General features: G+C 41.8%; 1 protein-coding gene across 8 annotated transcripts in view; it reads right to left on the bottom strand.

Moving 5' to 3' along the window:
• The window catches only part of TTC23 (tetratricopeptide repeat domain 23), a 115,085-nt gene that overhangs the window by 30,018 nt on the left and 57,582 nt on the right, over positions 1–27,485 (bottom strand). For all 8 annotated transcript variants that reach the window (XM_073801348.1, XM_033852080.2, XM_019945929.3 and 5 more), the window contains 2 exons: positions 17,432–17,609; positions 4,749–4,854 (listed from right to left, as the gene is read on the bottom strand). In XM_073801348.1, coding sequence (XP_073657449.1) covers positions 4,749–4,854; positions 17,432–17,609 — 284 coding nt within the window. The remainder of the gene's footprint in view (positions 1–4,748; positions 4,855–17,431; positions 17,610–27,485) is intronic.

Raw genomic sequence — 27,485 nt, 5'->3', positions numbered from 1 at the left:
AAGGAGCATCAGTAACCCCATGAGCAGGGAGTAGGCTGCGGGTGGGGCAGGGCCCAGCATGGGGCAAGCTGAGGAGCAGGCCACAGAGGAAGAGCTGAGAAAAGCAGTGATCGCGGGGGGTAAAAAAGAGGAGACTCCATGGAGATGCAGAGCCTACCTTCAGATACTTACATATTTCGTGTCTACTGTATAAAAGGAGGGGAGAGGCCAGGACAAGTGGGGGCCCAGAAGACATACGTATCCGTGCATAGGGAGTTATATCTTGGGAATGCACCCCATGCCCATGAGTCTGTCCATATAGCCAGGGATCCCACCCCCTGCCCCAAGGCGGGCAGGGGCATAACCCATTCCCTTCTGCTGTCTCTGGAACCTACAGAGCTCCCTGGCCTGCTGGACCCCACACCACGGATGGGGCCACTTCCAAACAAGGCCACCCGTGCTCAGCAGGCTCTGCCTCTCAGAGGTTTACACTGAAATGTACTTGGCTTCAGCCCATTTCATTTTAATATCCTTTAGGAGAAGAGTTATAAACACAAGGCCAATGCCTGGAGACTTAGCAGGGTTGGGAGAGCTGTTAATACCAAGTTTGTCTATGGCTGCTCCGGGAAGCTGGCCAGGCTCAGGTTAGTGACATTCTACAAGCCTGAATTGGGAGCCCTTATGCAATCACAATCCTTCGTGACTTCTAAGGCAGTTTTGTCTGCATAAGGAATACAGGAAGGCACAGAGCAAAGGGATTAGTTTGATTGTGGAGCCTGAAACACACTGGCTTCTTGGCCAGTGGCGTTTTGTTTGTCCGAGGGCAATGCCTTCAATGGACATTTAGCAAGTAGGCTATGGAGAATCCCTAGATGAGAAATTTTTCCTATTAACGATTCTTTAAAAAACAAACAAACTGTACTTGGCACAGACTAGTTTAAGCATAGGAGAGCAGAGTTGAGATCCCCGTGCACGTGGATCCCTTGGCACTCAGTGGAAGGTGCAGATTTGCTCCCAGGAGATCTGGCTGGCACTTCTGAACCACAAATGACCAAAGTCCAGGCCAGAGAGTCCTGCCTGGGTGAGAGCTAGGGTGGGGAGGCTGGTCCCCCACTTAGTTGTCAGACAAAGATAAATTCCAAATTCCTGCCTTTCCTTTCTCCTTCCAGGAGGTAGCAGAGGCCTGGAGAAACCTCAGCCCTGGGTGGGCTTCTCTCATTATCGCATTGGCTGTGTGTGAGGGGACAGCAGGGACATGAAAACCAGGCCCCCTGAAAGACGGTGGGAAGGCGCCTGCCCACTGCCACTGCAGCTCCTGGCTGTGGGGGACCCCGCTCCTTCCTGCTTTTTCGGGGAAGCTGAGTCCATGCATGGAACACGGCTGTACCCTCTGGGCCCAGGCCACTGAGCTTAGCAGATAAGAGCCGGAACAAACTATCTTAAAATGCCAGCCGGACAGCTCATTGTTCACAGTCTTCCCCATGTTTGTCACCAAGAGAACAAAGATTCCCACGGCAGCACATTCAAGCTTGTTAACACAGTAGGAATAGTCTGTGGTTTCTCTTTGCTTTGATTCTTTTCTGATGTGCCCATTTCAATGGTTGGCTTGAGGCCTTAGGGGCAAGGGCTGGTGCGCCTCTCTGCCCCTGCTCCAGGGCTTCATGCTGCCTCTGCACAAGCATCTGTTTTGATCCGACAGCTTCTCTGCCCAGCCTCCTCACTTAGTGTTGACTCGCCTTCAAGCCTTCAGTAAACTCTCTTCCTGTTGGTGTCAAGGTGATAGACATTTCCAGTGTCTTCTGATTAGTGGAAGCTGAGTCTGAGAAGGGAGCATCCTTACACTGATTGGGGCTTTGTCCCTCTTGGGTAGAGCAATGAGTAGAGAGGATATTGACTGATGGTGCTGGTGGTATGGAGAGCTGGCTGTGTTAGCTCCTTTGTAAAATGGGAGGTCATCTTGCCTCCAAGGCTTGTTAGGATTAAATGGGCATGTTTGTGAGAGTGCCAGCACCTGCATACAACGGGCGCTCGACCCCTGCTACTGCTGTTGTCATCATTGCTAGTATGATTGTTGTTATGATTCCTGCTGGTTCGGGTTCCTGAGGCCTCTGTGAGTCAATATGTTTCAAGCAATCGATCCTCCAGGCCTCAGGCAGAAGTGACCCCCTTCCTAATCTGCAAAGCCAGTTGCAACTGTCTAACTCCCTGCTCTTGGGGGAAGTTTTTTTCTTATCCTTCCCTATTCATTCTCCTCCCCCTTCAGATACTGACTGGCAAGTAGGCTTTCTGGGTGCAGGTCACCAAACAGTCTGAGCTGCCAAAGAGACACGGGGCAGAATGGGGGGCTGAGAGCCTGTGCACGATCCTGGGCTGGCCCCTTCCCAGACGGCACTCAAACTGGTTTCCTTGGGCCACCGTTGCTCTTCTCAAGTCCCTTTCTCTCCCCAAAGCCACACACTCTTTGGGAGGGGAAAGAAGGGAAAAGGGCATGTGCAGTGCCAGTCCTTATAATATAGCATGGAGGTCAAGAGCCTAGGTTCAAGTCTACCACTCCCTGGCTATGGCTCTTGGGAAATTACCTAACCCTCTGTGCCTTAGTTTCTCCATCTGAAAACTGGGAACACTTGTACCAAACTCACAGAGCTGTGGTGAGGATTAACTGAGTTAATAAATATAACATGGTTAGAACCATGACAGTATGTACTATGTAAGAATTCGCTATTATTACTGTGTGAGGTCATTAAATTTTCACAGACCTAATTATCTGTATCAAGTAGGTATTAGTGGCATTCTCTATTTATAGGGGAGGCTATACCAACACCATATTTAGACTGGAAAACTTAGAACAAAATACATAATTGGATTGTTTCTGATTCTATAATTACACAAAGCAGAATGGTCTAACTTTGCAGCTACAAGAAACAAGTATTTTAGGGACATGATTTCTATTGTTCCCCACCTAATCCATACATTCATCAGGTGTGTACACTGAGCACTAGCTGAGATGCTGGCAAACCAGAATCTCTCTAGGCAAAGATGGTCTCTGGTCTTAGCCTCCTGTAGTTGCTTGGTGTTCTCTGGGAGTAGACCCCCTCCCCCACACCCCAGCAGTTTAAATGCTCAGAAACTTCCAGTTCTCAACCCATGAGCCCCCCAAGAAAAACAGGAAGGACCTGACAACCACTTATTATACTCATGCTTCCCAGGTCAGAAGTTAGGGATCTAGCCCTCACACTTGTTTTGCATCCCTCAGAGCCTGAAACATATTTGACTTGGTGACCATCAACTATGCATTGATTTCACATAAAAATTCAGATTTCTGCCTTCTCTTGAAAAAACAGACCTGCTAATACAAGCTTGCTTTCCACATGACAGTAATGGGCTGGAGCTGAATAACAGCTGCTCACTTTCGACAGGGGACGGGCCTCTCCAGTTTGCCACAGTCCTCACCACTCCCTATTGCATCTCTCAGATTACAGCCAACAGTTAGCTGCCATTTATAATTATGCTTGCTGCTGCTACTGTTTTCTAATGACTACTCGCTTCACTCACATTGCTTACTTGGTTCCTATAGACATTTAGATTAGTGACTCCTGCTAATCTAGGGGTTTCCATCATGTTTGCATTTTAAGTATCCTATTAATACTTGTGGCATGGAAGGTTCTTTTCCCCTATTAAAGGAATTTTAGCCACCAATAAACTGGTTAAAATGTTGGCTCTTTGAAGGTTTTGAAGTTGATTGCTATGTATGGAGTGTTCTAGGGAGTTAAGGTAAGGAAGGTCGCCTGCCTTCTCTATCCTCCAGCTCTGAGAAGGTGCTCAAAGCTCCGGGAGACCAGAATGAAGGATCTTTAAGGTGGGATGGACAGAAAGATAAACACTGGTATCCCCTTCCCCAGCTCCTCCCTGGACAGGAGCCCCTGCCTGGCCCAGGAACCTCTGCAGACCAGGCTGCTCACTGAGGCTCCTCCTTCATCTTCTCCCCCCACCAGCCTCCTCATCTTAGCCCAGCTCCTACTCCCTGAACCTCAACCTCAAGCCTTCCAGATACTGATTTTCAAATTGATGGCACACTGGACCTTATTTTCCTACAATGCATAAGTAGTTTTAGCTGACATCTTGGAATACACCTCTTGTCTTCTTTATGAGTTATACTCTGTTTATGAATATTCTGACCAACAACAAAGAAAGTCACTAGAATGCATGTTCTCCATCAATAGAGGCATATTGTATGCTCTGAGCCCAGGATGGGGGATTAAAGAACTCCCAAGCTCACTGCTCTACCTATTATGTGGGGCTAAGAAAAACTATATGACTCATAAATGACAACTTCCTTTTGGAATCCTGAAGCCGTGTAAGTTCATCCTGATTGAAAGCTCAGCCCTGTGAGAGTCTGGAGGCCGGAGTTCCAGCAGGTCAGATCCGTTGCCACAGTAGCTCCACAACCTTTAAAAATAGATCACCTTTGAAAGTCCGGTAGATTTCCCTGTAAGCCCAGCACAAACTCTCTGGGGCTCTGATAGCTATGTTTGGATGAAGATTTGCTGTATTTGAGAGTAAAAGATTAGAGGAAGGCTGAAAAAAGATAGAAACCAAAGGACTCTGGACTCTAGTGAAGCTAACAGAGAAGACTCTCTGAAGGGTCTGTCCCAGCTCCATCCACCTGTTCATCCATCCCAAAGGCAGCTAGCCCACAGATACCGACGCACATGGGACAGGCAGGGAGCAGGCCTCGCTGTCCCCCACGGAAGGCTCGCTCTCGCTCTCACCATGGTGCTCAGGCCTTCCAGAAGCGACAGCAGCACAGGCGACGGAGTGTGCGGACACGGCTGCCTCCTCTTGAGAGGGGTTTCTGCTCAGGACGATGAGATGCGCCTGTCATCATGGAAAGAAGACACACATTTGTTTACATGCTTGGCAGCAGCAGCAGGGAACTAACTATTCTTGGAACGATAAGCAGAAAGTCAAGGAAATTTCTAGCAAGCTAAACAATATGATTTATGTGGAAGCACAATCAACTCTTGGGAGAGCTCGGTTTCAAAAGCATTGTGTAGTTGAGAAAGCACCAAGCCCTGGACGCTGAGTCCAGATAGCTCGATGCTGTGGCCAGGGCTTATTTCTAAGTAAATAATTTAAAAGTCTATGCTCCCATGAGTGCAGTGTCAGCAGAAGAGGAGGGAGGGTTTCCAGGAGGAAGGAGATAGATTAAAAAGTGCCTGTGCTGTAGGGGAAGTGGGCAAGCACAGAACCCTACCCACTGGTCAGCCCAGAGAGGGGGACCTACCCCCAGTGTCAGCAGCCTCACCCACAGAAACCCCGACCCCACCCCCATGCCTGGTCCGCCAAGCTCATTTGCCTATAACCTCGGCGAACTGGACCACAGGAGCTGTCCGAACACAGGAAACAGCTCAGTTCCTTGAAAATGAAGCCCATTTAAAAATTCTTTAAGGGGAAAAAACCACCGTATGATCTATGAACATAAAATAAAAATAATCCTTTCAAATAAAATACAAACTACATCCCTTCAAATAAAAAGATATTAAGCAAACAAACAAGTAAATAATCCCATGGATTAGTCATAGCTCCTGGAGGCTGAAAGAATCGGGGTGCTTTGGGCAGTGTGCACCAGGGCAGGAGGAATGTCAGCATTCATGACATGGTAGAAACAGCAAATCTGAAGGCAGAGCATCAAGGTCAGAATCTTATCTCCATCCTTTATTAGCTGTGAGGTACCTTGGGCAAATCACCCACTCAGCAACCTCAGTTTTTTCATCTATAAAATGAGGATAATGAAAATTGTCAAAAATATTTAAATCGATATCGCAAATGAAAAAGAAATGAAAAGTAACAGCCTAAATCTTAGACTAGATAAAGCCATACCATTAGAACCTTCTAGTCCAGACCAAGCAGTGAGACAGCAAAGCCATAGAGACTTGCTCCTCTGATGACCAGCTTAATACATTTCTGAGATGATAAGCAGGGTAGACTCTAAACTGTCCCCTCATTTGTCATATGTTAAAATCCACTAGTTACTAGATCTAGACTTTTTATGATAGGGGCTACTCCAAATCAAGATTGCTGGTAATAACTTTTATTGCTGTGTTAGAACAAACAGGATTTCATATTTGTAAATGCTAACAATATCCTTTGTTTTAAAATGACTTTTCTTATTACAGCAATGGTCCCCAACATTTTTAACACCAGGGACCGGTTTCGTGGAAGACAATTTTTCCACGGACAAGGGGTGGGGTGGGGGTGGGGGGTGGGGGGGCGTGGTTCAGGCGGTAATGCCAGCGATGAGGAGGTGGCAAATGAATCTTCCCTTGCTTGCCGCTCATCTCCTGCTGTGCGGCCCCGTTCCTAACAGGCCCCGGACCGGTACCGGTCTGCGCCCCGGGGGTTGGAGACCCCTGTATTACAGGATCTAGATAAATTGAATACTTGATTTTGGAAAACCCCAAATTGGTCATTATCCTCGATTTGGCCTGAAGTTCTGACTGGAAATGCTTTTCAAATAGGACACAGTGTTAGAGTGAAAGGATCAAATGTTCAGTGCTCAGGGAAAGGAAAAAAGAGAGGAAAAGCTTGCCCCACCCCAAATGCAAATGGATCATGTTTACTTTGTCTTTTCCCTGGGTTAACTATCTCTAGAATCCACTTTTGAAGAGAGCACCCTCTCATGCCAGAAAAGATTTAACTCATCTTGTTACAAAGACATTTTACACACAGTATTTTAGATTGATTAAAACTCAAATTCAAATTCAAAAAGATTTCATATGTTGTTTCCACTTAATATTATAATTCGAGGCAATGTAAAATATGCATGTCTATCAAAATTACTTTCAAATGAATTATTAACATGTTCTGAGAGTTCTCTAAGTTGCCTTTTGTCTTGGAAACAGGAAGCAAAGTTTTCCATGAGCGAAAATGTTCATATTATCAAGAAAATGGATCCTGAAATCTTATGGAGATCTGAACATATCACAAAATCTTCAATGTTTTGCTGTATGAGATGCTAATATAAGCAAACATTTAATATTCATTATTCACTTCAGAAACTCAGTCTCTGATCTAATTTGTTATTTGATGTTCGCAAAGTTTCTAAAAACCATATGCGGGAGTGGGGGGTGAGGGTAGTGGAGAAGGGAACCCATGATGTTTAAAATGTGCAATCTCATTTATTCAGAAAAATTCAATTCAGTTTAATTTAATTCAGTCCTATTCAATTCAACTTATCTTAATTTTTAAATGCTTTCTACATGCCAGATATTATTCAAACCCTAGGAATTCACATAAAGATTAGGCAGGGCTTTTGGTTTTAAAGGAGCTTACAGACAAACTACAAAAATGTGGGGTAGCTTGATTTTACCTAAACTCACAGACACTGCCCCTCACTAGGTTTTAGCACCCGGCTCACTACTTTCCTCTCCACCCCTCCTCCTCTTATCATTTTCAGTGATTTCAGTATCCCTAAGATTGGTCTGCACCTATTGGGCAAGAAAGAGATGGCACAGTTTAACAGATGAATAGAGGAAAAGAAGTTGATAAAAGCAAAGAAGTTTGCACAGAGGAAACCTAAGGAAGACAGTGCTGGACCCCAAACAGGCTGCTTTAACATCACAGGCAGAGCAAGGGAGGGAGCATTTGCTGGAACTGGAAAGATGAATTATAGGGGAGGGAGCTGTAGCTTTCAGTGAATGGATGCAGACCACCTGCACTGACCTTGCTGGGAGGAGCTGAGGGAATAAATAAGCTGTGCTCTCTCCTTCCAAGGTCAAGGCTGTGTGCCTCCCAGCCAGAGGGCAAGGCGGCCCACTGACACTGTACTTAAGTGGGCACAGTGAGGGATGCAGAGTGGAGCTAAAAGAGCAAACTAAAACACCCAGCGAATGACCCAGCTAACACCTTGGCCTCTTGGGTTTTGACAGGCTTATTTTCCTCCCTACCCTCAGCCACCTGGTCCCCCATGATGCTCTGGGCCTCATCATCGCTTAATCTTTGCTACCTCTGGATCCCGCAGCTCACAGACCCTGTTTGACTGTTGGGGCATCCTGGCTCTATCACATCCATGCAGCTTCTCATCCTCTGTCCACTCTCCACATCTCACTAGCCATCCACCCCTCCTGCTGTCCCTTCCCTTCTGGTCCAGCTTAGAGGGCACCACCCATCAGTGTCTATATGGAAAATACCCTCAACTCCACTGAAGCATTATTTGAGATGGTGAAAAATGGGGAAGCATCTAAACATCCATCAGCAGGGGAACGAATATATTGTGGTTTATTCATACAATGATTGAACTCTATCTATATGTATTAACATTTCAAAAACACACCACTGAGTGGAAAAGCAACTTATGAAAGGATGCAAACATCATGATGCCACTGCTTTTCAAGGTTCTGATTTTAAAGCAAAAGAACCCCTTATATACCAAACAGAATGGTTCTCTAACATACAAAGCAGGTAAGTGTGGAGCTGCTCTCACTGAAGCAGGTAGAGAGACCCTGGGAAGCCCACCCAGTTGCTTCCATCCAGCCACCCCCAAAAGACCCTCCTTGGAACATGAGTGTTGGCGGTGACACAGTTTGACAACCACAGTACCACACCATGCAGGAGGCCTCCTGAGGGAGTGAGTACTGAGAAAGTTGACAAAGCTAGTGATTAGATTACCCAATCTTTCCAAACTAAACCACTGTTCACAATTCTGGAACAACACTTTGTTTGCTAAGATAATATAAATATCATTGTTACATACATCTGAGAGCATTTAAGGACTAGTTGTTAGGGTGAACAGAATTACAGGAGTCCTGCTTGCCTCTCCGGCTTTATACAGTGGCCCGAGTACTAGGCCCCGCTGGGGATCTGCGGCTTGACTACGCCCACTCCTCGTTATTTATTAATCACCCCAGGGCTTGCATCTCTCCTCCCATCCTTTGAAGTTTTTGATATCTTATGGTTATATGTTTATCAACTGTCATCTTGAGGCTGAGGAGGAACATTTAATATTCTTAAATCTCTTCAGCTGCTAGCATGTCGTACTGGGTTAAAAACAAAAACACCTTTAATATCCCACATGGAGTAGGGTCATTAATTGAAAAAAACTCATTCACAAGACCAACTGCCTCAAGCCCTGGCAAGGTACAGAGCAGCTGTTGCATTCTGGTCCTCTTATGTGTTTCTGGGGGAAACCAAGGATTCCTCAGTGCCAACCCAGCTGTCAATAGACACAGCCAGAGCCAGGGCTGGCAGACTCTTATCTAACTGGGCCTGTCCCCTTGGATTTGTAAAATGTGTAACAGTTCTTGAAGAGAAAACTCGATGACTACTAAAAAGGATGTTTCTATTTATGCAGGCAGACCCCACCACATGAACACTCAACTTAAAACACTGGGTGGGTTCTGAGTGTGGAACCCCAGCTCTTGTGGGGAGGGAGAGAGAGATTTTTTTCCCACTTTGATAATGATTAGGGGAATCAGTGACTCAGAGGGAAATCTCCTCTCCCATAGCATAGTGAAGAGCACACAAGTAGCTCAAAGTACATTTGTGGACTTAAACTGGGTCTATTTACCCTGGAGATGAGAACACTCAAAGAGAAGACAATAGTAATTGCCAGGATCTCTTTGTAAAGTTGAGGGCTAGCACAGGGAGGGACCGAGGGAAGGAGGGAAATAACATCGATATACACCAGCTCCGCTTAATCTCAAAATGACCAGTGAGAGTGATGTTAACTGCCTAATTTACGGATGGCAAAATGAAGCCTTGAGGAGAGTAATCGACTGTCTGAAGGTCACATAGTTGGTCAATGGCAGAACAGGGATTTGAATTAAGGCGTGTGATTTCAAATTGCATGCTTTTCTCATCTAACACCTGGTTATCTAGAGGGTAGAAGTCACAGAACGGCAATTTTCAAGTCAATGTAATGAAGAACTATTTAAGAGTCAGAGAAATAGTTACTAAGAATTAGACTCAGACCAGAATTAAATAGACTGGCTAGGGAAAGAGCGAGCTGCCAACACATGGAATTCTGAGCACTGACTGTAGAGAGATGCTGTGGAGGGGGTCAGGCAGTGGACGGTGGATGGAGCAGACGTTAAAGTGCCTTCTACCAAGTGGCTCCGTTTCTGCTTTGATTCAAATTTGTGCCTTAATTCAACAGAAGTTCAAGTCCACTTGTCACTATGAGGTATGAGCTTGCTGTGTTTCTCTTATAACTGACCAGCTGTGAGACTGCATAGCTTTCTCTCTCAGCTCTGCCAGAGCTGGCCATTCTACCCTTAGGCTTTGACTGTCATCCTTGTTCAAGACAGGGTCATGTTGCAGCCCAAGGTTGCCACTTCCTTTCCTCTCCCATCTCTGCCCAGTAGGGAAGTCTTCCATGGCCACACACACCATAGGGGACTGAGGCGGCTGGAGGGCACTGGCTAAAAAAATGATGGAGCTGGGAATCCCCGGGGGAAGTAGATGCAAGGGAAGTAACTGGGTGCAGAGGGCATTCAAAACCTGGTTTCTGAGGGCCCCAGACTGAGCCAGTTTCTTTTAATAGTCAGAGAAAATCTCTGTGGCAGCTTTCCAGTTGTCAATTTTAGCTCCTCCAAAGGGCTGGGGAGAAAAGGCCCTACTCGCTGTAAGAGTTAGCACTAAAATAGACATGTTGGGGCCTTATATTTTTGTCTTTTTGTTCTGTGTGTTTTCTTAAAACTTAATTATATTTTTAAATTATAAGAGTAGTACCTGCATATAACTTTTTAAAAATCCTAAGTAGTAGAAAAGAATAAGCAATTAAAAATTTTAATGCCCTGTCCTTTGTGTCTATAAGCCTCAACCCCTCTTCTCCCCATTTCCAGTCTGATTTCTTATAGCTACCCACTATCAACAGTTTCCTGCATATCCTCTCAGAAATACTGATGTGCTTATACACACACACACACACACACACACACACACACACACACACACGAGATCAGAGCCTGGCCATGTTCCCCTCTCAGCTCAGCTTCATCTCCTGCCACCCATTCTGGGCTCTCACCACAGTGGTTCCCCTCTCCTCAACCTTTGGGGTGTCTCATTATCAGATCCCCCATCAGCTCAGGCTGCCCCGCTGGGAGCTCTCGCAGCACCCAGTACCTCCCCCTGTGGTGCACTTCACAGTGGTAGTTTTACATTCATCTGTGTGATTCTTCACTAAGTTCTGTCTCACTCACTAGGCTGCTTCTTGAGGGCAGGGCCTCTGACATCCGAGCCTTCCATCATAGTCCCAGGCCTAACACTGTGCCCAGCACAATGTAGTCTTTAACTGGTCATTGACTGACAGAATATTCTGGTCTACATCTGGCTTTTTAAAATTAAGAATATATTTTGGACACCTTTCTTCAGAACACAGACATCCATCTCATTCTCTTTAGTGGCTCTACAGTATCCCATCACGTGGATAGATCATAGCTTTATAACCAGTCCCCTACTAATGGGTTTTAAGAGTGTTTCTAATTTTTTGCTATTGCTAATAATCCTGTTTCTTTGCACACTTGTGCACATCTATCTGTTACGTAAGTTTCTAGAAGTGAAATTGCTGGGTCAAAGGGTCAGTGTGTTATAAAACTGGAGAGGGAATGTCAATTGCTTTCCCCCAAAATGGTGCTGATTCCCAGTCTTACCAGCAGTGCATGAGGATGTCTGCTTCCCCACACCCTTGCCACCATGGAGTGGCACCAAACGTTTTTGGCATCTCCTTGGTTAAACTGCACTTCTTTAATAACAAGTGAGGTTAGGGATTATTTTTGGATGGTTATTGGCCATTGTATTCCCTCTTCAGTAAAACGTCTGTTTCTGTTTTTTGTCCATATTTCTATTGAGTTGTCTTTTTCATCTAGATTTTATAAGAACTCTTTCTATACTTTCCCCTCCTTGACATTTATTTCTTAACTTTGTGATATGTTGTCATAGAGAACTTTTTCATTTTTATGCTGTCAAGTTTATCAATCTTTCTTTCTCTTTTTTCTTCTCGTCCCTCTGTCTCTCAATCTATAGCTATCTGCACACCTGCAGAGGAAAAATGCCCAACAAGTGTCACAACACTGGGTACTTCTAGGATGGGGGAGGAGGGCTGAGATGACTCGTAGCCCATTTCTCTGTAGTTTTCTGTATGGCTCGATTTGTTTTTTTATAAAAAGCATTATCGTTATGATAAAAAACAGATGTCTTTTCAAAAGAAGCAGTATGGCACCATGATTTGTGTCATTCTTAGAAAAGGTTTATACTGTATAAAATCATATCTGCATTCTGTATCTTTTCTAATTTTAAACAAAATAGGCTAGTGTTGTCAGAGATTTTGAAAATTAAAAATAGCACTCATCTGATTATTTGTAATAAATGAATTACACTTTATAGTAAATACACAGCAATTAACAAGAGCCAATAAGAAGTGCTGCCATTTACTGAATAGTCTGCACCTGCCAGGAGTCACATGTGAGCACCTATCAGCCACCTAGGCCTGACCAAGGCCAATAACTCACCCAGAGCAGGAACCTGAACCCAGATTTTCTGATCTTAAAGTCTTAGGTAGAGTAACTGATAAATTATTTCATCATACTTTGCAAATCAAACTTCTCTAAATTTGGGAACTACTGAATGGCAGAGCTGCCCTGAAAACTGAAAAGAGATATGCGATTCGAGTGTCAGAGACGTGAAAAAGCAATCCAAGCTAGCGCGGTGTTAACGTATACTCCTTGAAGGCACACACCCACAAACATGCCATTGCTCACACAAACGAAATCCTGGGATTTTTCTTTTGGATAGGAAAATAAGGTTCTAGTGCCAAAATCTGCCATGAAGAGTTTCAGAAACAATCACGTTTGTGTGGTTTTCTCACAGAACCCTGCTGCAGAGGACCCACAGGGCTGATGACAGCTCTTTCATCAGTCCTTGGGACTGCTGCCTTCCCTCTGTGATGGTTCTGGGGGGCTGGCTTTAGTTTTCTCCATTTTAATGGGTTAGTTCCTAAAATACTTTGGAACTTTTATACATTCTACAGAGAATAAAAGGTCTTTTCTCCCTGGGTGTTTCTCTCACTCCAAAGGAATGAAGAGTGAAAAAACAAGAGGGGAAATAACAAAACCCCTTTCCTTTGTGTGTAATTAATAAATGGCTTTTAGGCATGGGCTCCCTTGGAGAGCTATACCTTTCTGTATTTTAGGTAAAGTTTGCTAAAGAAAAGGGGAGATTTGATAAATGTTTAACAATTACTGTTAATAAATAAAAGTAGCTTATACTGGCAACATGCCAAGTTGTTCACAAAGCACTTTCCTTTTTGAATCTTTGAGCTGTTCTGTGAAGTGGATAGGGTCTTTTGTAGGCTTTTTTTTTTTTTAGAGACTAAATGACTTATATTATCAAACAAATGGTAAACAGAAGAGTCTGGACTCCAACCCAAGTTTTCTGATTTCAAATCCAATGCTATCTTGACTTCACAAAGCTATCTCTTTAATAATCATAGGCAAGTATTTATTTAAACACTCTCTAATCTTTATTAACCTCAAGAATAAACAATAAAAGTCACCTATTAAACTTGACAAGGCATTAAAAAAAAATGAGTGAATTCCTCCATAACCTGTTTACAGAGAAATATTTCTCAGAGTCAAAATCTAAATGTAATAAAAGATTGAAAACTTGAAAGCACTAAGAAAACTTTTGTATGGCAGAAAATATTACACATACACACACAAACTAGAGCTAATAAACAAATTTACAAAGGTTGTAGGATACAAAGTTAACATACAAAAATCATTTGTATTTCTATGCACAGGCAATGAACAATAAGAAAAAGAAATTAAGAAAACACTTCCATTTGTAACAACATAAAAAACTCCAAAATACTTGGGAATAAATCTACCAAAAGAAGTGCAAAACTTATACTATAAAACATGGTTGAAAGAAATTAAGGAAGACCTAAAGAAATAAGAGATTATCCCATAGTTATGGATTGAAAGGCTGAATACTGTTGGGCTTCCCTGGTGGCGCAGTGGTTGAGAGTCCGCCTGCCGATGCAGGGGACACGGGTTCGTGCCCCGGTCCGGGAAGATCCCACATGCCGCGGAGCGGCTGGGCCCATGAGCCATGGCCGCTGAGCCTGCGCGTCCGGAGCCTGTGCTCCGCAACGGGAGAGGCCACAACAGTGAGAGGCCTACATACCGCAAAAAAAAAACAAAAACAAACAAACAAAAATTCTAAATTAAAATAAATTTGAGATTAATCTCAAATTTATAAAATTTGTAAAATGGGAATAAAATAATATAAAAAAGTTTGCAAAGTTGGTGTGAAACTGGCTCAATTATGAGCAAAGAAAAGCCAACTTCTGGTGGCCAGGTAACTCAAAACAACCTTTTGGCAGAATGTCAACAAAAATCAAGAGGTATAAAAATGTTCATATCCCAGCAGTTTAACTTTTGGAAATGTATATCAACATATAATTCAAGAAAAGAAAAAAACATTTTTTAAAATAAGAATATTCAGAATTATTGATACTAACAAAAAATTGCAAATCCACAGTGTTCCTTCACTCAGTAAATGTCCCAACCAGCCACACGCAGAAAACTGGTCTAAAGCTGGACTCCTCCATCTCCTTCACTCTCCCACATCTGCGCAACTCCCAGGCCTGTCATTTCTACTCTCTATCTGTCTGTGTCTCTCCGTTCTCATGACACTGCCTGAGTCCGGGCTGTCATCATGCCTACCTGGTCTGTTGCACAGCCACCTACTGAGTCACCTTCCTGGTTATCTCTCTGCCATCCAGTCCCTTCTCCATACTGCAGAGCAACCCTTCTAGACTGATAATCTGGTGATGTCAATCTCCCTGCTTGAAAACCCTTAACTGCCCTTAGGATGAAGCTCAAATTCCTTACCATGACTTTCCACACCCCATCTGAATGATACCCACCCACTGCCTTCCCATTCCCATTGCCCAGGCATCGGGAATTTCTTGCAGTTCCCCAAATGCGTCAAACTTTGTCTTACCTTCAGACCTTTCCATGTACTCTGCCCCCTGCCTGGGTCAGTCCTCCCCACCTCTTAGTATGTTTTGAGGCAGGCACCTGCCTTTATTACCTTTGCTTCCTCATATCTCACTCACAGTACAATCTGGATTCTGTTTTCAACAGTGCCTCAATGTTTCCCTCAACTAGGTCATCAATGAAAGAAAAAGAAAAGCAAGAAAAGGAAAGGGAGAACTTTTCAAAAATTCATATATTGCACTAGCAGGCACTGTGCTCAACACTTTACAAATATGAACTCATTTTTTCTCCCGACAGCTCCATGCCCTCCATAACAGCAAAAGGTATCAAAAGGGGTGACAATGAGAATATCTCTTTCTTTTCTCCTTGTTTTTATCTGGCAAATTCTTCTTTTTCCTTTACCTATTTATCCTTCTTTACTTGACCAATGAACACCAAAGTTCCTCCACAAACCCTGCCCGAGTGATCTCACCCTCTCCCAAGGCAATTACTGTGTATAAGTGGAGGACTTGCTGACCTATTTTCTGAACTCTAGTCCTGATTATATAACTGTCTAGCTGTCATTTCTGCTTGGATGCCTTATGGGCATCTCAGACTCACCATCAAAACTTGAGCTCACGGGCTTCCCTGGTGGCGCAGTGGTTGAGAGTCTGCCTGCCGATGCAGGGGACACGGGTTCATGCCCCGGTCCGGGAAGATACCACATGCCGCGGAGTGGCTAGGCCTGTGAGCCATGGCCGCTAAGCCTGCGCGTGCGGAGCCTGTGCTCCGCAACGGGAGAGGCTGTGACAATGAGAGGCCTGTGTACCGCAAAAAAAACAAAAAACAAAAAACAACAACAAAAAACAAACAAACGAACAAAAAACCTGAGCTCACCATCTCTCCATCACCCAGTCACACCTGCTCCCCCACTGTAAATGACACAAACACCCACTCAGGTGTTCAGACCAGAAACCCGGGAGTCATCTTCGACTCTTCCCCTTTCCTCTTTGTCCTGCATCCACTCAAGCTCCATATCTCATAAATTCTGCCTCCTAAATCTTTGTCACACCCGTCTACTTCTCTTCATCCTTATGAACATCATCCTAGTTTAAGCCACCACCATCTTCAGCCTTCAGTGCTCCACTCTACCTCCACTCTTGGCACACCCTCCCTAGTCTACTCTCTACATGTCAGCCAGAATTACCTTTCAAAAAAAAAAAAATACTGCATTTAAACCTGGGCTATGCCATTTATTAGCTGTGTACTCCTGGACATATCACTCAACCTTTCTAATTCTTGATTTCCTTATCTATAAACTGATAATAATAATAATATGTCACAGGGTGGTAATAATATTTAAGGGAGATAATCCAGAGAAAGTGAGAGAATGGCACACTCTAATAAACTGTGTGTGGGAGTATAAATGGTCATACAAATTTTAAAAGAAATAGCAATAAAGAACCCTCAGTACCATATCATTATATCTCATTTGAAATAAGAAATGAGTTAGTCTATATTTTACAACTTTAACAGGGAAAATTTCTCAGAAAACAATTTAAAACATGTTCTTAGCAGATGATACCACACAAAAACATCAAACTGACTGTGATGGTTAGTTTTATGTGTCAGCTTGGCTAGGCTATGGTGACCAGTTGCTAGGTCAAATACTAGTCTAAATGTTGCTATAAATGTACTTTGTAGCTATGATTAATATTTATAATCAGTAGACTTTGAATAAAGGAGATCACCTTCAATAATAGGTAATAATTGGGTGAGTAGGCCTCATCCAATCAATTGAAGTTCTACAGAGCAAAAGGCTGAGGTTTCAGTGAAGAAGGAATTCTGCTCCAAGACTGTAACACAGAGACCCTGCTTGCATTTTCAGCTGGCCCACCTACCCTACGGATTTCGGACTTGTCAGCCCCCACAGTTGTGTGAGCCAATTCCTTAAAATATCAGTAAATCTCTCTCTCTCTCTCTCACTCTATGTATACATCCAATTGGTTCTATTTCTCTGAAGAACCCTAACTGATACACTCACAGAGGAATCTTTTAATGACAAAGTAGAACAGCAGCTACCAGATGACAACTCTAAGTGACTTCAGGTAAAGATTGTAGAATGTGGTAGATAAGAACCCTAATAAGTTTGATAACATAAGCTCTAAATAGATAAGCATTAAATAATAAAGAAACATTGTCTGGGAAACAAGACTTAAATTATGCACCTAATATGAGAAAAGCCACCTTCAGGCAGTCTCAGACTGTTTGTGGAAGATGCACAAGTAACACAGGACCAGTATCCCACACTTGCCCACTTACGAAGATGTTTGTTGAACTTCTACCCCAGACCAAGTGTTCTACTTATCTAGAGCACTAAACAAACCCAGGAATTCTCAGAGCTGCTATTCCACCTGTATCTGTGAAAAGCAGTGGACTGGAACAGCTTTGGTGGCCAGTACGTTGCAGCTTACCTGTAAAAGGTGGTTGATGGATGCGTCGTGAAATCCCAGGGCTTGTTCTACACCTGCCAATTCCCTCAATGTTGGTACGCACTCAAGACTTTTTTCACCTTTACTGATCTCAATATATTCTAAAGCCTCTTGGTAGTGGGGCAGAGCTTCTTTTGATTTCTTCTGACCTTGATATACCCTAAAAAAATCAAAGGGATTATCTTTAAAGTAATTAAAATAGAAGATACTGAAAATAATAGATGGATTTGGCTCTCTGACCCCTGTTGCCAGGTTCATTTCCTAGGCAGCTAAGCCTTTCTTTCCTCCAAGGAGCAGCAGGGCATAGCAGTCAAGAGGATAGACTTTGGGATAATCAGGAAGGTTCAAGGGATAATAAGGAAGGTCAAGGGATAATCAGGAAGGTTCAAATCCTGGCTCCACCACTTACTAGATACAGGAACTTCAAGTCGCTTGACAGCTTTCTCATCTGTAAGTTAGGAATAATAACAGTGCCCACTTCACTGGGTTATCATAAAGATTCAATTAGTTAATATTTTAAAAAAAACACACCTAGAATAGCCTCTGACACATAGTAAGTGCTGTGTAGGTGTTGGTTTAAAAAATATAAAATATTAAAACAAAAATAGTAATCAGAAAGGATGCCATGATACTGATAACTGATCTGTTGAGAAATTATAGAAATTTCCCAGTTTGGTGAGGGTGTGAAGCACTCACATTAACTGTTGGGAAGAATATAATTTGGGCACAAACTTTTCTATATCAAAATTATACGTATGTATGTACACACGTATTTCTGCTAATTGCACTTTTAATAGTTTATCTTGAAGAAGTACTCTGGCAGGAAAAGAAGATACTATATACAAGAATGTTTACTGAAGCATTCTTTGTAATAGTGGAAAAGTATAAAGCACTTAAAATACTCCAATAGGTGATCATCCAAGTGGGTTATAGTAAGTACATCTACACCGCGTATCCATTAAAGTTAATGTCGATCTGTGTGTATCAACATAGAAGTATATCCACTATATATTCTTCAGTAAAAAAGACAGATTACAAAAGTACTTTATATAATCTTATTAGATCAATTTTGTATCTAATCTATATGTACACATATGCATAAAGAGATACCCAAGTGTCACCAAAATGTTAGCAACAGTTATCTCTAAGAAGTTGATTGTGAGTGATTTTACTTTTCTTATTTATGCTTTATAAATTTCCCAAATTTTCTTCTATAAAAATATATTACTTTTACATCAGAAAATATGTTAATTTTAAAAATTAATTTAAAGGTGGCAGTGGGAAAATATTCTTGTAGTTTCTTGGGGTAAGACTCTCTCATATTAAAATATGTATCTATATATATTGTTTAGAAACAGGCATTTAAAAACAATCTTCTCAAAAATACTTGTGAAGACTATTAGAAACTTTTCTTGCATGGAAAATTTTTTTTTTTTTTGCGGTACGCGGGCCTCTCACTGTTGTGCCCTCTCCCGTTGCGGAGCACAGGCTCCGGACGCGCAGGCTCAGCGGCCATGGCTCACGGGCCTAGCCGCTCCGCGGCATGTGGGATCTCCCCGGACCGGGGCACGAACCCGCGTCCCCTGCATCGGCAGGCGGACTCTCAACCACTGCGCCACCAGGGAAGCCCGCATGGAAAATTTTTATGTACAAAATTCATAATAAAAGAAATCAATCCTTCTTATGTTTCCCTCCATCCCAGAATCTTTACTACAGAAAGGTCTTACGATTCCCAAATTACCCCCAAACTGAGACATAATGTGAGAAAGTAACTAAGAGACCACAAAAATAGGTTTTGTTTTCAATTGTAAAAATTGTAAACGATTACAAACAATTGTAAAAAAATTAATAAACAGAAACCTCAGTTAAATAGAGTCAGGAGCCCAGAAGCGGGAGCTCTCCTGCTCTGGGAGGACTGCAGAGTCCAACAGGAAGAAGAAAGACTCCTCTTCTTTCCTGGCAAGAACGTAGTCAATGAAAAGCCATGGACTCTTTGTGTACTATGGCTCTCTCAAATCCTTTTCCCTTCTATAAAAGCATTCTCCTTCCCTCACCATGTGGGGACTTGCACCTGGCTCACCATGGTTTCAGACCCTAAATGAAAATTTTCTGCCGATCCTGAATGAACCTAATTTTATTTTTCCTAGAGAAATAACTGGCAGTCTATTTTTTTTTTTTTTAGGTCAACATAGTCATTGGATACTCTTCACAACTATTTTGCTCTCCAATAAATTTCAAAGGAATTAACTGATAGAAGTAGAGTTACTTTTCAGATCTGTCGCTCAGATGGCCATAATGAAATAAAATGCTCACTGAAGAGCTTATGAACTGGGATACTTTCTGTAAGTGTAAAGAGGGTTAAAACACAAGAGGAGGTCAGGGATATGTTCCTGGACTAAGAAGGGTCCAGGTTGTAGCTTGCAGCAGCTCTAACCTTGGAAAGGAAGAGGTAAATAGACAACCTAGTAATACTGGACTCGCCTTCTAACTCTTAATGAGTTTGTACGTATCACATTTTATTTTTTAAGAGAAACCCCACTAGCATCTATGGTGATATAAAGAGGCTTTGAAACATATGGTTGGTAACAAATCACTTAGCCAAAGAATTAGATTCCTGGTAGACAAAAATTAAATAACTGAAAACAGGAGTCAGCAAACCCTGGCCTGTGGGCCAAATCTACTCACTGACTGCTTTTGTAAATAAAGTTTTATTGATACAGTCAGGCCCACTTGTTTACTTATTGTCTATGGCTGCTTTTGCACTACAATGGCAGAGTTGAAGAGTTGCAACAGACACTGTATAGCCTACAAAGCCTGAAATATTTACTGTCTGGGTCTTTACAGAAAATGTTTGTAAACCAACCTCTTGTCTAGAATCTACAGAAAGTCACATACTTTTAAAATGACTTCAGATTTTTTTCTACCTAATTTAGCCTAAATAACACAGACAATGCCATAGTTATTTGAGCAAAGGAAAAAATTCATCTTTCTCATGTTCATAAATGATGAAGAGTGTGCCAAGGAAGTAAAGAAGAGGTCCTTTGTTTCCAAGGCTGCTTGTAAAAGTCATAGAAGAGAAATAAAGCCAGTACAAATGCCAAGATGATCTCATTTGGGCAACAATTTTAAAAGAAAGCAATATTCGAAGCTTAGCAATAAGGCTGATAAATGAGAAGAAAATAGAAAAGTAAACAACAACAAGGCATAAGTTAATTCATGTATCAAAAATTCTTCCTTTCCTGAGATAGAACACTAAAGAAAAGTATTTGGGGGTTTGTGAAGCCATCTTAGCCAGAAGCACAGCACTCCAAGTTAACACCACAGCATCTTTACAGGTATTAAAAAGTGATCCTTCAAATATCCGACTCTCAGAGAAAATTTTATAGAGAAGAATACAGTATGAGAGGCAGGGCAATCAGTTACAAGTACTGCAACAGGAGTAGAAAACCCAGACTGTAGTTTGAACATAGTTACTTACTAGGCCACACAACCTTGGGAAAAAACAAAATGTTTCTGAACCTTGGTTTTCTCATCTGAACACTGGTGTCCAATAGGGTTGCTGTGAGAATCAAGTAAGATGTCTGAAAGTGCTTTGCAAACTGAAGCAAGCCATACAGATTGATATTAAATCCCTATACATAATCATACCTTTTACTCCTTCCCCTCCCAGCCTGTGGTCTCTCTGGAACTGAGAGGCATAGTTTCAGGTCGTTATATTGAAATGGACTCATTTGTGGTCTCATCTTGTTCCCACTCGCATGAGATTTTGGGAAGTCTAAACAATAGGTAGAATCAGTCAAACTCATGTGCAAGTGAGGTAGACATTTTCTTACACAATTGGGTTTTTTAAAAAATTGAGAATAATTTACTATCAGAAAAATACATATTCATCACTAAAAGTAAGAAAAGATATGGAAAATTAAAATATATAATTACAACATCCAAAGATGACTGCTATACACCTTGATATATATATACTTCCAGGTGATTTTCTATGCATTTTTAAAAAAGGATCATAATGTTTTAGAACCTGCTTCTTCCACTTAATCATACATTAAAATGTGGCAATAAATGCTATAGTATCACTTTTAGTGGCTGAATGGTGCCATATAAAGTTTGATTGACCACTCATCTTCTAAATATTTAGGACAGGGACTTCCCTGGTGGTCCAGTGGTAAAGAATCCACCTTCTGATGCAGGGGATGCAGGTTAAATCCCTGGTAGGGAAACTAAGATCCCACATGCCGTGGGGCAACAAAGCCTGCGCGCCACAATTACTGAGCTCACGTGCCTCAACTAGACAGCCCGTGTGCCACAAACTACAGAGCCTACATGCTCTGGAGCCCATGTGCCACAACTAGAGAAGAGAAAACCTGCATGCCACAACTAGAGAGAAGCCCACGCGCCGCAACAAAGAGTCCGTGTGCTGCGATGAGAACTGCAACGAAAAATCCCACATGCCTCAATGAAAAGCCTGTGTGCCACAACAAAGACCCAATGCAGCCAAATAAATAAATGAATAAATACATATTTAAAAAATATTCAGGACATATAAAAATGGTTTGTGAAAAAAAATGGTTTGTGGAATATTTTTACAAATGATATTTCTGATGAGAGACTTGCATTCAGAATATAAAAAGAACTCCTACAACAATAATAAAAAAGATAAATAGCCCAATTAAAAAATGAGCAAAGCACCTAAATAGTCATTTCTTTGAAGAAGATGCAATAAGCACATAAAGAGATGTTCATTATCACTGGTCATCAAGAAAATGCAAATCAAAACTACAATGAGATACCACTTCATACCCATTAGGACAGTGGCTATAATAATAATGATTTTAAAAAAGATAATAAAAGTGTTGACTAAGATGTGGAGAAATTGGAATCCTCACACACTGCTCGTGGGTATGTAAAATTATACAGTTACTTAGGAAAACAGTGTCAGTTCCACAAAAGTTTAAACACAGAATTACTAGATGACCTGGCAATTCCACTACTAGGTATATACCCAAAAGAAACAAAAACTTATGTCGACATAAAAACTTGTACACAAATGTCCATAACTGCACTATTCATAAGAGCCAAAAAGTAAAAACAACCTAAATGTGCACCAACTGAAGAATGAATGAATAAAATGTGGTATATCCACTCAGTAAAATGTTATTCAGTCACAGAAAGGAAGTATTGCTACATGTTACAACATGGATGAACCTTGAAAAAATTATGCTAAGTGAAAGAGGTCAGTCACAAAAGACCACACACTCTATGGTTCCATTTACGTGAAATGTCCCTAACAGGCAAATCCATACAGACAGAAAGTAGACTAGTAGTTGCCAGGGGTTGGGAATTTGAGAATGGGGGCAGACTGCTAATGGAATGAAAATGTAAAATTGTTTGTGGTGATGTTACATACTAAAACCCATCAAATTGTATACTTTAATTGGGTGAATTGTATGGCATGTGAATTATATCTAAATAAATCTGTTATTTTTGAAAAGTTTGTGAACATTTGGAAGCAAACGAAATATAGATGAGACTCAGCCATAAACTTAGTCATTTTTGTTTAAAGAAATAACTGTATTAATAATTATTAAACAAAAATCAAATTATTTTAACTTTAATATCATCTGCGAGCCAGACACTATTCCTAACTTGCTCATTTAAAGCAGGTCAGAAAGAGATGTCGGCTTTGGCTCTAAATTGGTTGCGTCACTGGATGATCCTACCCATGTTTTAGTTGGGGGGGGTTAGGAGAACAGAGAATGCTGCGGGTCTTGCTGCACCTGACACTCAACAGAGTGGGCATTCCCAAGGGGATGCCATAAATCAGGCTTGGACGCTGAGCTACTGGTCTCTCTCTAACCTTCCAAAGCTGTTGGCATGCCTCCTGAGGAGCTTTAAGTCCTGGAGGTTTCCAGGGGAATGCCTAGGTCTATGAAAAGTATAATCTTAACGAGAAACAGTAAATTCATAGAGAGAAAAGCCATACAAAAATATTTTTAATGGAATATTCTGGTAAATCAATTATACTGTAAGTTTAAATATGTTAATATATTCCATATCATGATCCCAGATGCAGAAGAATCTAGAAATAGGTGATAAATCCAGTCTTTTCCCTTCGGCTGATCAATTCAAGCCACTAAGCTGTGGTTAAGGAAATTAGCCTGAGGATCTGTGAGTTATAAAAGAAAAATAAATTCAATATAGCTCCCAACGCCCAGAGTAGCAGAATTCACGATGTGACAACATGGGGTTGGAACAGAAAGGCCAATCCTCCAGCTCAGAGCTGAGTGAAGCACACCAGGCCATCTGGGGTTGGTTTTGGAGTTCTGATCCAACACTAAGGGCCTCAAATTCTTGTCTTCAGGGCCCGACTCTGCACCCACAGACTCCTGCATCTTCCTCTGCCTAAATCCTGATGGAAACCTGCCCAAGGGGGCAAGTGGGAGTTTCAATCCAGCCCAGGCTCTGCTGACTGAGCTGTGTGCTTGGATACAAGCCTGTGTCCACCTGGAGAAAAGGAGACTTTTTTTTTTAATTCTCACGAAGGCTCCGTTCACTCACCCAGTTGTGTAAAAACATGGCGCATAGGTGGCAGTGGCTCTGCTGGGACTCTAGTTTCCCTCGACTTGGTGAGTTCAGATGACTCATGGGAGTCATCTAAACCTTCCCATTTGGCTCCCCTGATGCCAGTTCTCTTTCAGCCCCCCAGTTGTGTCATGCCTACCTTCTCTCTGGGTCTTTGCTGGTCTTTCTATCTGGAATGTTCTTTATTCCATCTCTACCTGGAAAACTGCCATTCATCTTTCTATCATTCCTTTTCCAGTTTTAGCTTAGCTGTCTCCTCCTTTACGTAGCTTTCCCTGCCAGGGCCAGGACTAGAGTGAGACCGTTGAGACACCTAGGACACACCATTTAAGGAGGTGATCACTCTCAGCGTTGGGCAGGTGCAGGGTTGGCATCCAAGTGTGAGCGCCTCTTAAATGGTGTGGTCTGGGCACCTGGCTCTCTCATCCTAGTGCTGGCTCTGTTCCCTGACATCCCAGGCTGGGTTGGGCGACTCTGTGAACACCTGACTGTGCTCCCACAGAACTGTGAACCTCCCCATTCAGGATACATCTCTCACATTGAATTATAAGTGCCTGGGGACTTGGCACCAATCCCTTTAGTGCATGACTCTGAGAAAGCAGAGTCCAAGGCTGCCGCATTCGTCTTGACATTGCCAGCACCCTGCAGTGTCTGACACACAGTGGGTGCCTGCTGTCTATGGAAGGAGGAAGGGTGAGGTGAGGAGGGAAGACAGAAGAAACAACCTGCAGATCCACTGACTTAGAGACTTTGAGGCTATAGTTCATACCTTGATTTTCACAGATTTTGGAATAAATTTTAGGGAAAAAATCTTCAAGAAAGGAACGTATTTTCACATTGATTTAGTTGTAAAAATATTAGACTGTTGCTCTAATTAAGGGCTGGAGAAATTATTGAAATTTTATAAAAGGCGGAATAAAAGAAACTTTGTAAGAACCTATTAGGGTTTGAATTGTGTCCCCCCATCCCAAATTCATATGAAGTCCTCACCCTCAGTACCTCAAAATGTGACTTTATTTGGAAATAGCATCGTTGAAGACATAATTAGTTATATTAAGAAAATGTCATACTGGACAGTATGACTGGTATCCTTATAAAAAGGAGATATTTGGACACAGAGGCACAGGGATAATGCCACGTGAACACAAAGGCAGAGATTGGTGTGATGCATCGGTAAGACAAGGAACACCAAAGGTTGCCAGTACACATCTGGAAGTTAGCAGAGAGGCATGGAACACCTCACAGTCCCCAGAAGGAACCATCGCCACCCACACGTTCATCTCAGAATAACTTTCTGTTGTTTAAATCACTCTTACTGGCAGACTCCAGGCTCAGAGATTTTCCTTTCATCAGCACCCTAATAGATGAACACTGGGTGTACTCACCCAGGGCAGCTAGTTAGATATGGAAGTACCAATTTTTCTTTTATAAATCACATTGTAGTCAAGTCCAAGTGGTAACTTTCCATTACTTCACTGCCTGGAAATTTAATTTGAGTATCTGCTGAGAAGGAGACCTGGAAGGAGGCAATTTCAGCAGGAACAAACACATGGCTTTCATTGACCATAGTTTTGCCCTTGCTACAAGCATGTCTACATGAGGGCACAGACCTCATGAATCCAATGACATCCAACAAGCTGTTAGCAGGATGCCCCGCCCTGAAGGGATGCAGTCACACATGAAGGTGACCCGTTGCCATTTCTGAACTCTCTAAGTTTAAAAGATTTTTGTCAACCTATCATTGGTCTCACATTTCAAACCCTATAGAATTCTTCAGACTGTGAGTCCTTCTTTCACCTGTAGGTAAAACTATTTACCTCCTCACTTAAGTTATCCAAAGGGAAAAAATTAGATCCCTCACACTATGTACACAAAAGTTCCAAGTGACTTTTAGAGGCCTAAATTTAAAAAGCAAAACTTTGATACGTTTGAGGGAAAATATAAGGAAAATTAACTCCATGACTTTGGGGTAGGGAAGGACTTCTTAAATAAGATAAAAAAGTACAAATCAGAATGAAAGAAGTAGGTAAATTTGGTCACATTAAAAATAAAAACTCCTGTGCATCAAAATTCATCATAAAGAAAGTGAGAAGGCACATTACACATTGGGAGTACATACAATATATGTAACCAGCAAATAACTTGTCATCAGAAATATGAAGAATGTCTACAAGTTAATAAGAAAAATGCAAATAGCCCAGTTAAAAAAATGAGTAAAAGAAAGGAACAGACATTTCACAGAACAGAAATTCCAAATGTCCAGCAGATGTATGAAAAGATGTCAAACCTCATTATCAGGGAAATGCAATTAAAGAAACTATATGATTGGCAAACATAAAAAGTCTGACAATATCAAGTATTGACGAGGACATGGAGTAATGGGAATTACTGCTGGTGAGAGTATAAACTGGTGGAAAGCAAACCCAGTAAAGTTGATGATGTGGATACTTGTCAATTAAGCAATTCCACTCCTGGGCATATACCTCAGAGATAATCTTGCACATATGCCCATAAAGACATGTACAAAAACGATCATGGAAATAGTGTTTATAATAGTGAAAAACTGGAAGCAATTTATGTGTTCACCCTCAGAATGTATAATTAAATTAGAGGAAAGTTACATGGATTAAACATAATATGGAGGTTTAAAATGAAGAGACTAGCACTATGTGTATCAACTGACGTGGATACATCTCAAAAATAGAAAAGTAGGGGGGATAAAAGCAAGGTACAGAAGGAAACATACATATGAAGTAAAAAAATGAAAAATAATACTGTATATTTTTTATGGCTATACATGTATAGATTCAGAGGAATGAAAAACACTAAATTCAACATCACAATTGCCTGTAACATGGGGAGAAGAAAAGAGATTGAGAAGAACGCATAAACAGCCTTCCACTTATCTGAAATATTCTATTTTGAAGCTTGGAAGTGTGTACTTGAGTATTCGCGTGACAATATCTTTAGCTTTATATGCCTGAGATATTTGGTTAAAAAGATGAACAAATACAACACTCAGTTGTTTAGCGTGTGCAGAGAATGTGGCACTTTCTACTCTCACCCTTTGAAGTTGTCGTTGCATGCTATTCCAGGGTCCTGGCACTAACCAGCCAGAAATGAAGGCTATCAAGCTAATGTAATCTACAATGAGCATTCTGGAGCTCATTGAGGGTACACTGCTCACATAAAAGAAAAGACAAAATAGAAAATAAAATTACTTTAGCTTCACAATATGTTTAATAAAAAAGGAACTGGGGGAGTACTACATCAGGAAATAACTAAATTATAGTCTTACCTCCATTTCCAACTCATTTAAAGCCATCAGTCAATTTCAGGCAATCTTGTCTGTCTCTATTTGCTCATAAGTAATGTGTGGGAGGGCAACATTTTCTCCTTTCCTTTCCTATCTACCTGCCAGGGATGCTTTGAGGATTTATTATCT

The sequence above is a fragment of the Tursiops truncatus genome, chromosome 2 (genome assembly GCF_011762595.2).
Source record: "Tursiops truncatus isolate mTurTru1 chromosome 2, mTurTru1.mat.Y, whole genome shotgun sequence".
Lineage (NCBI taxonomy): Eukaryota > Metazoa > Chordata > Mammalia > Artiodactyla > Delphinidae > Tursiops > Tursiops truncatus.
The sequence above is the reverse complement of the archived record's forward strand: the minus strand, read 5'-3'. Positions and strand labels throughout refer to the sequence as shown.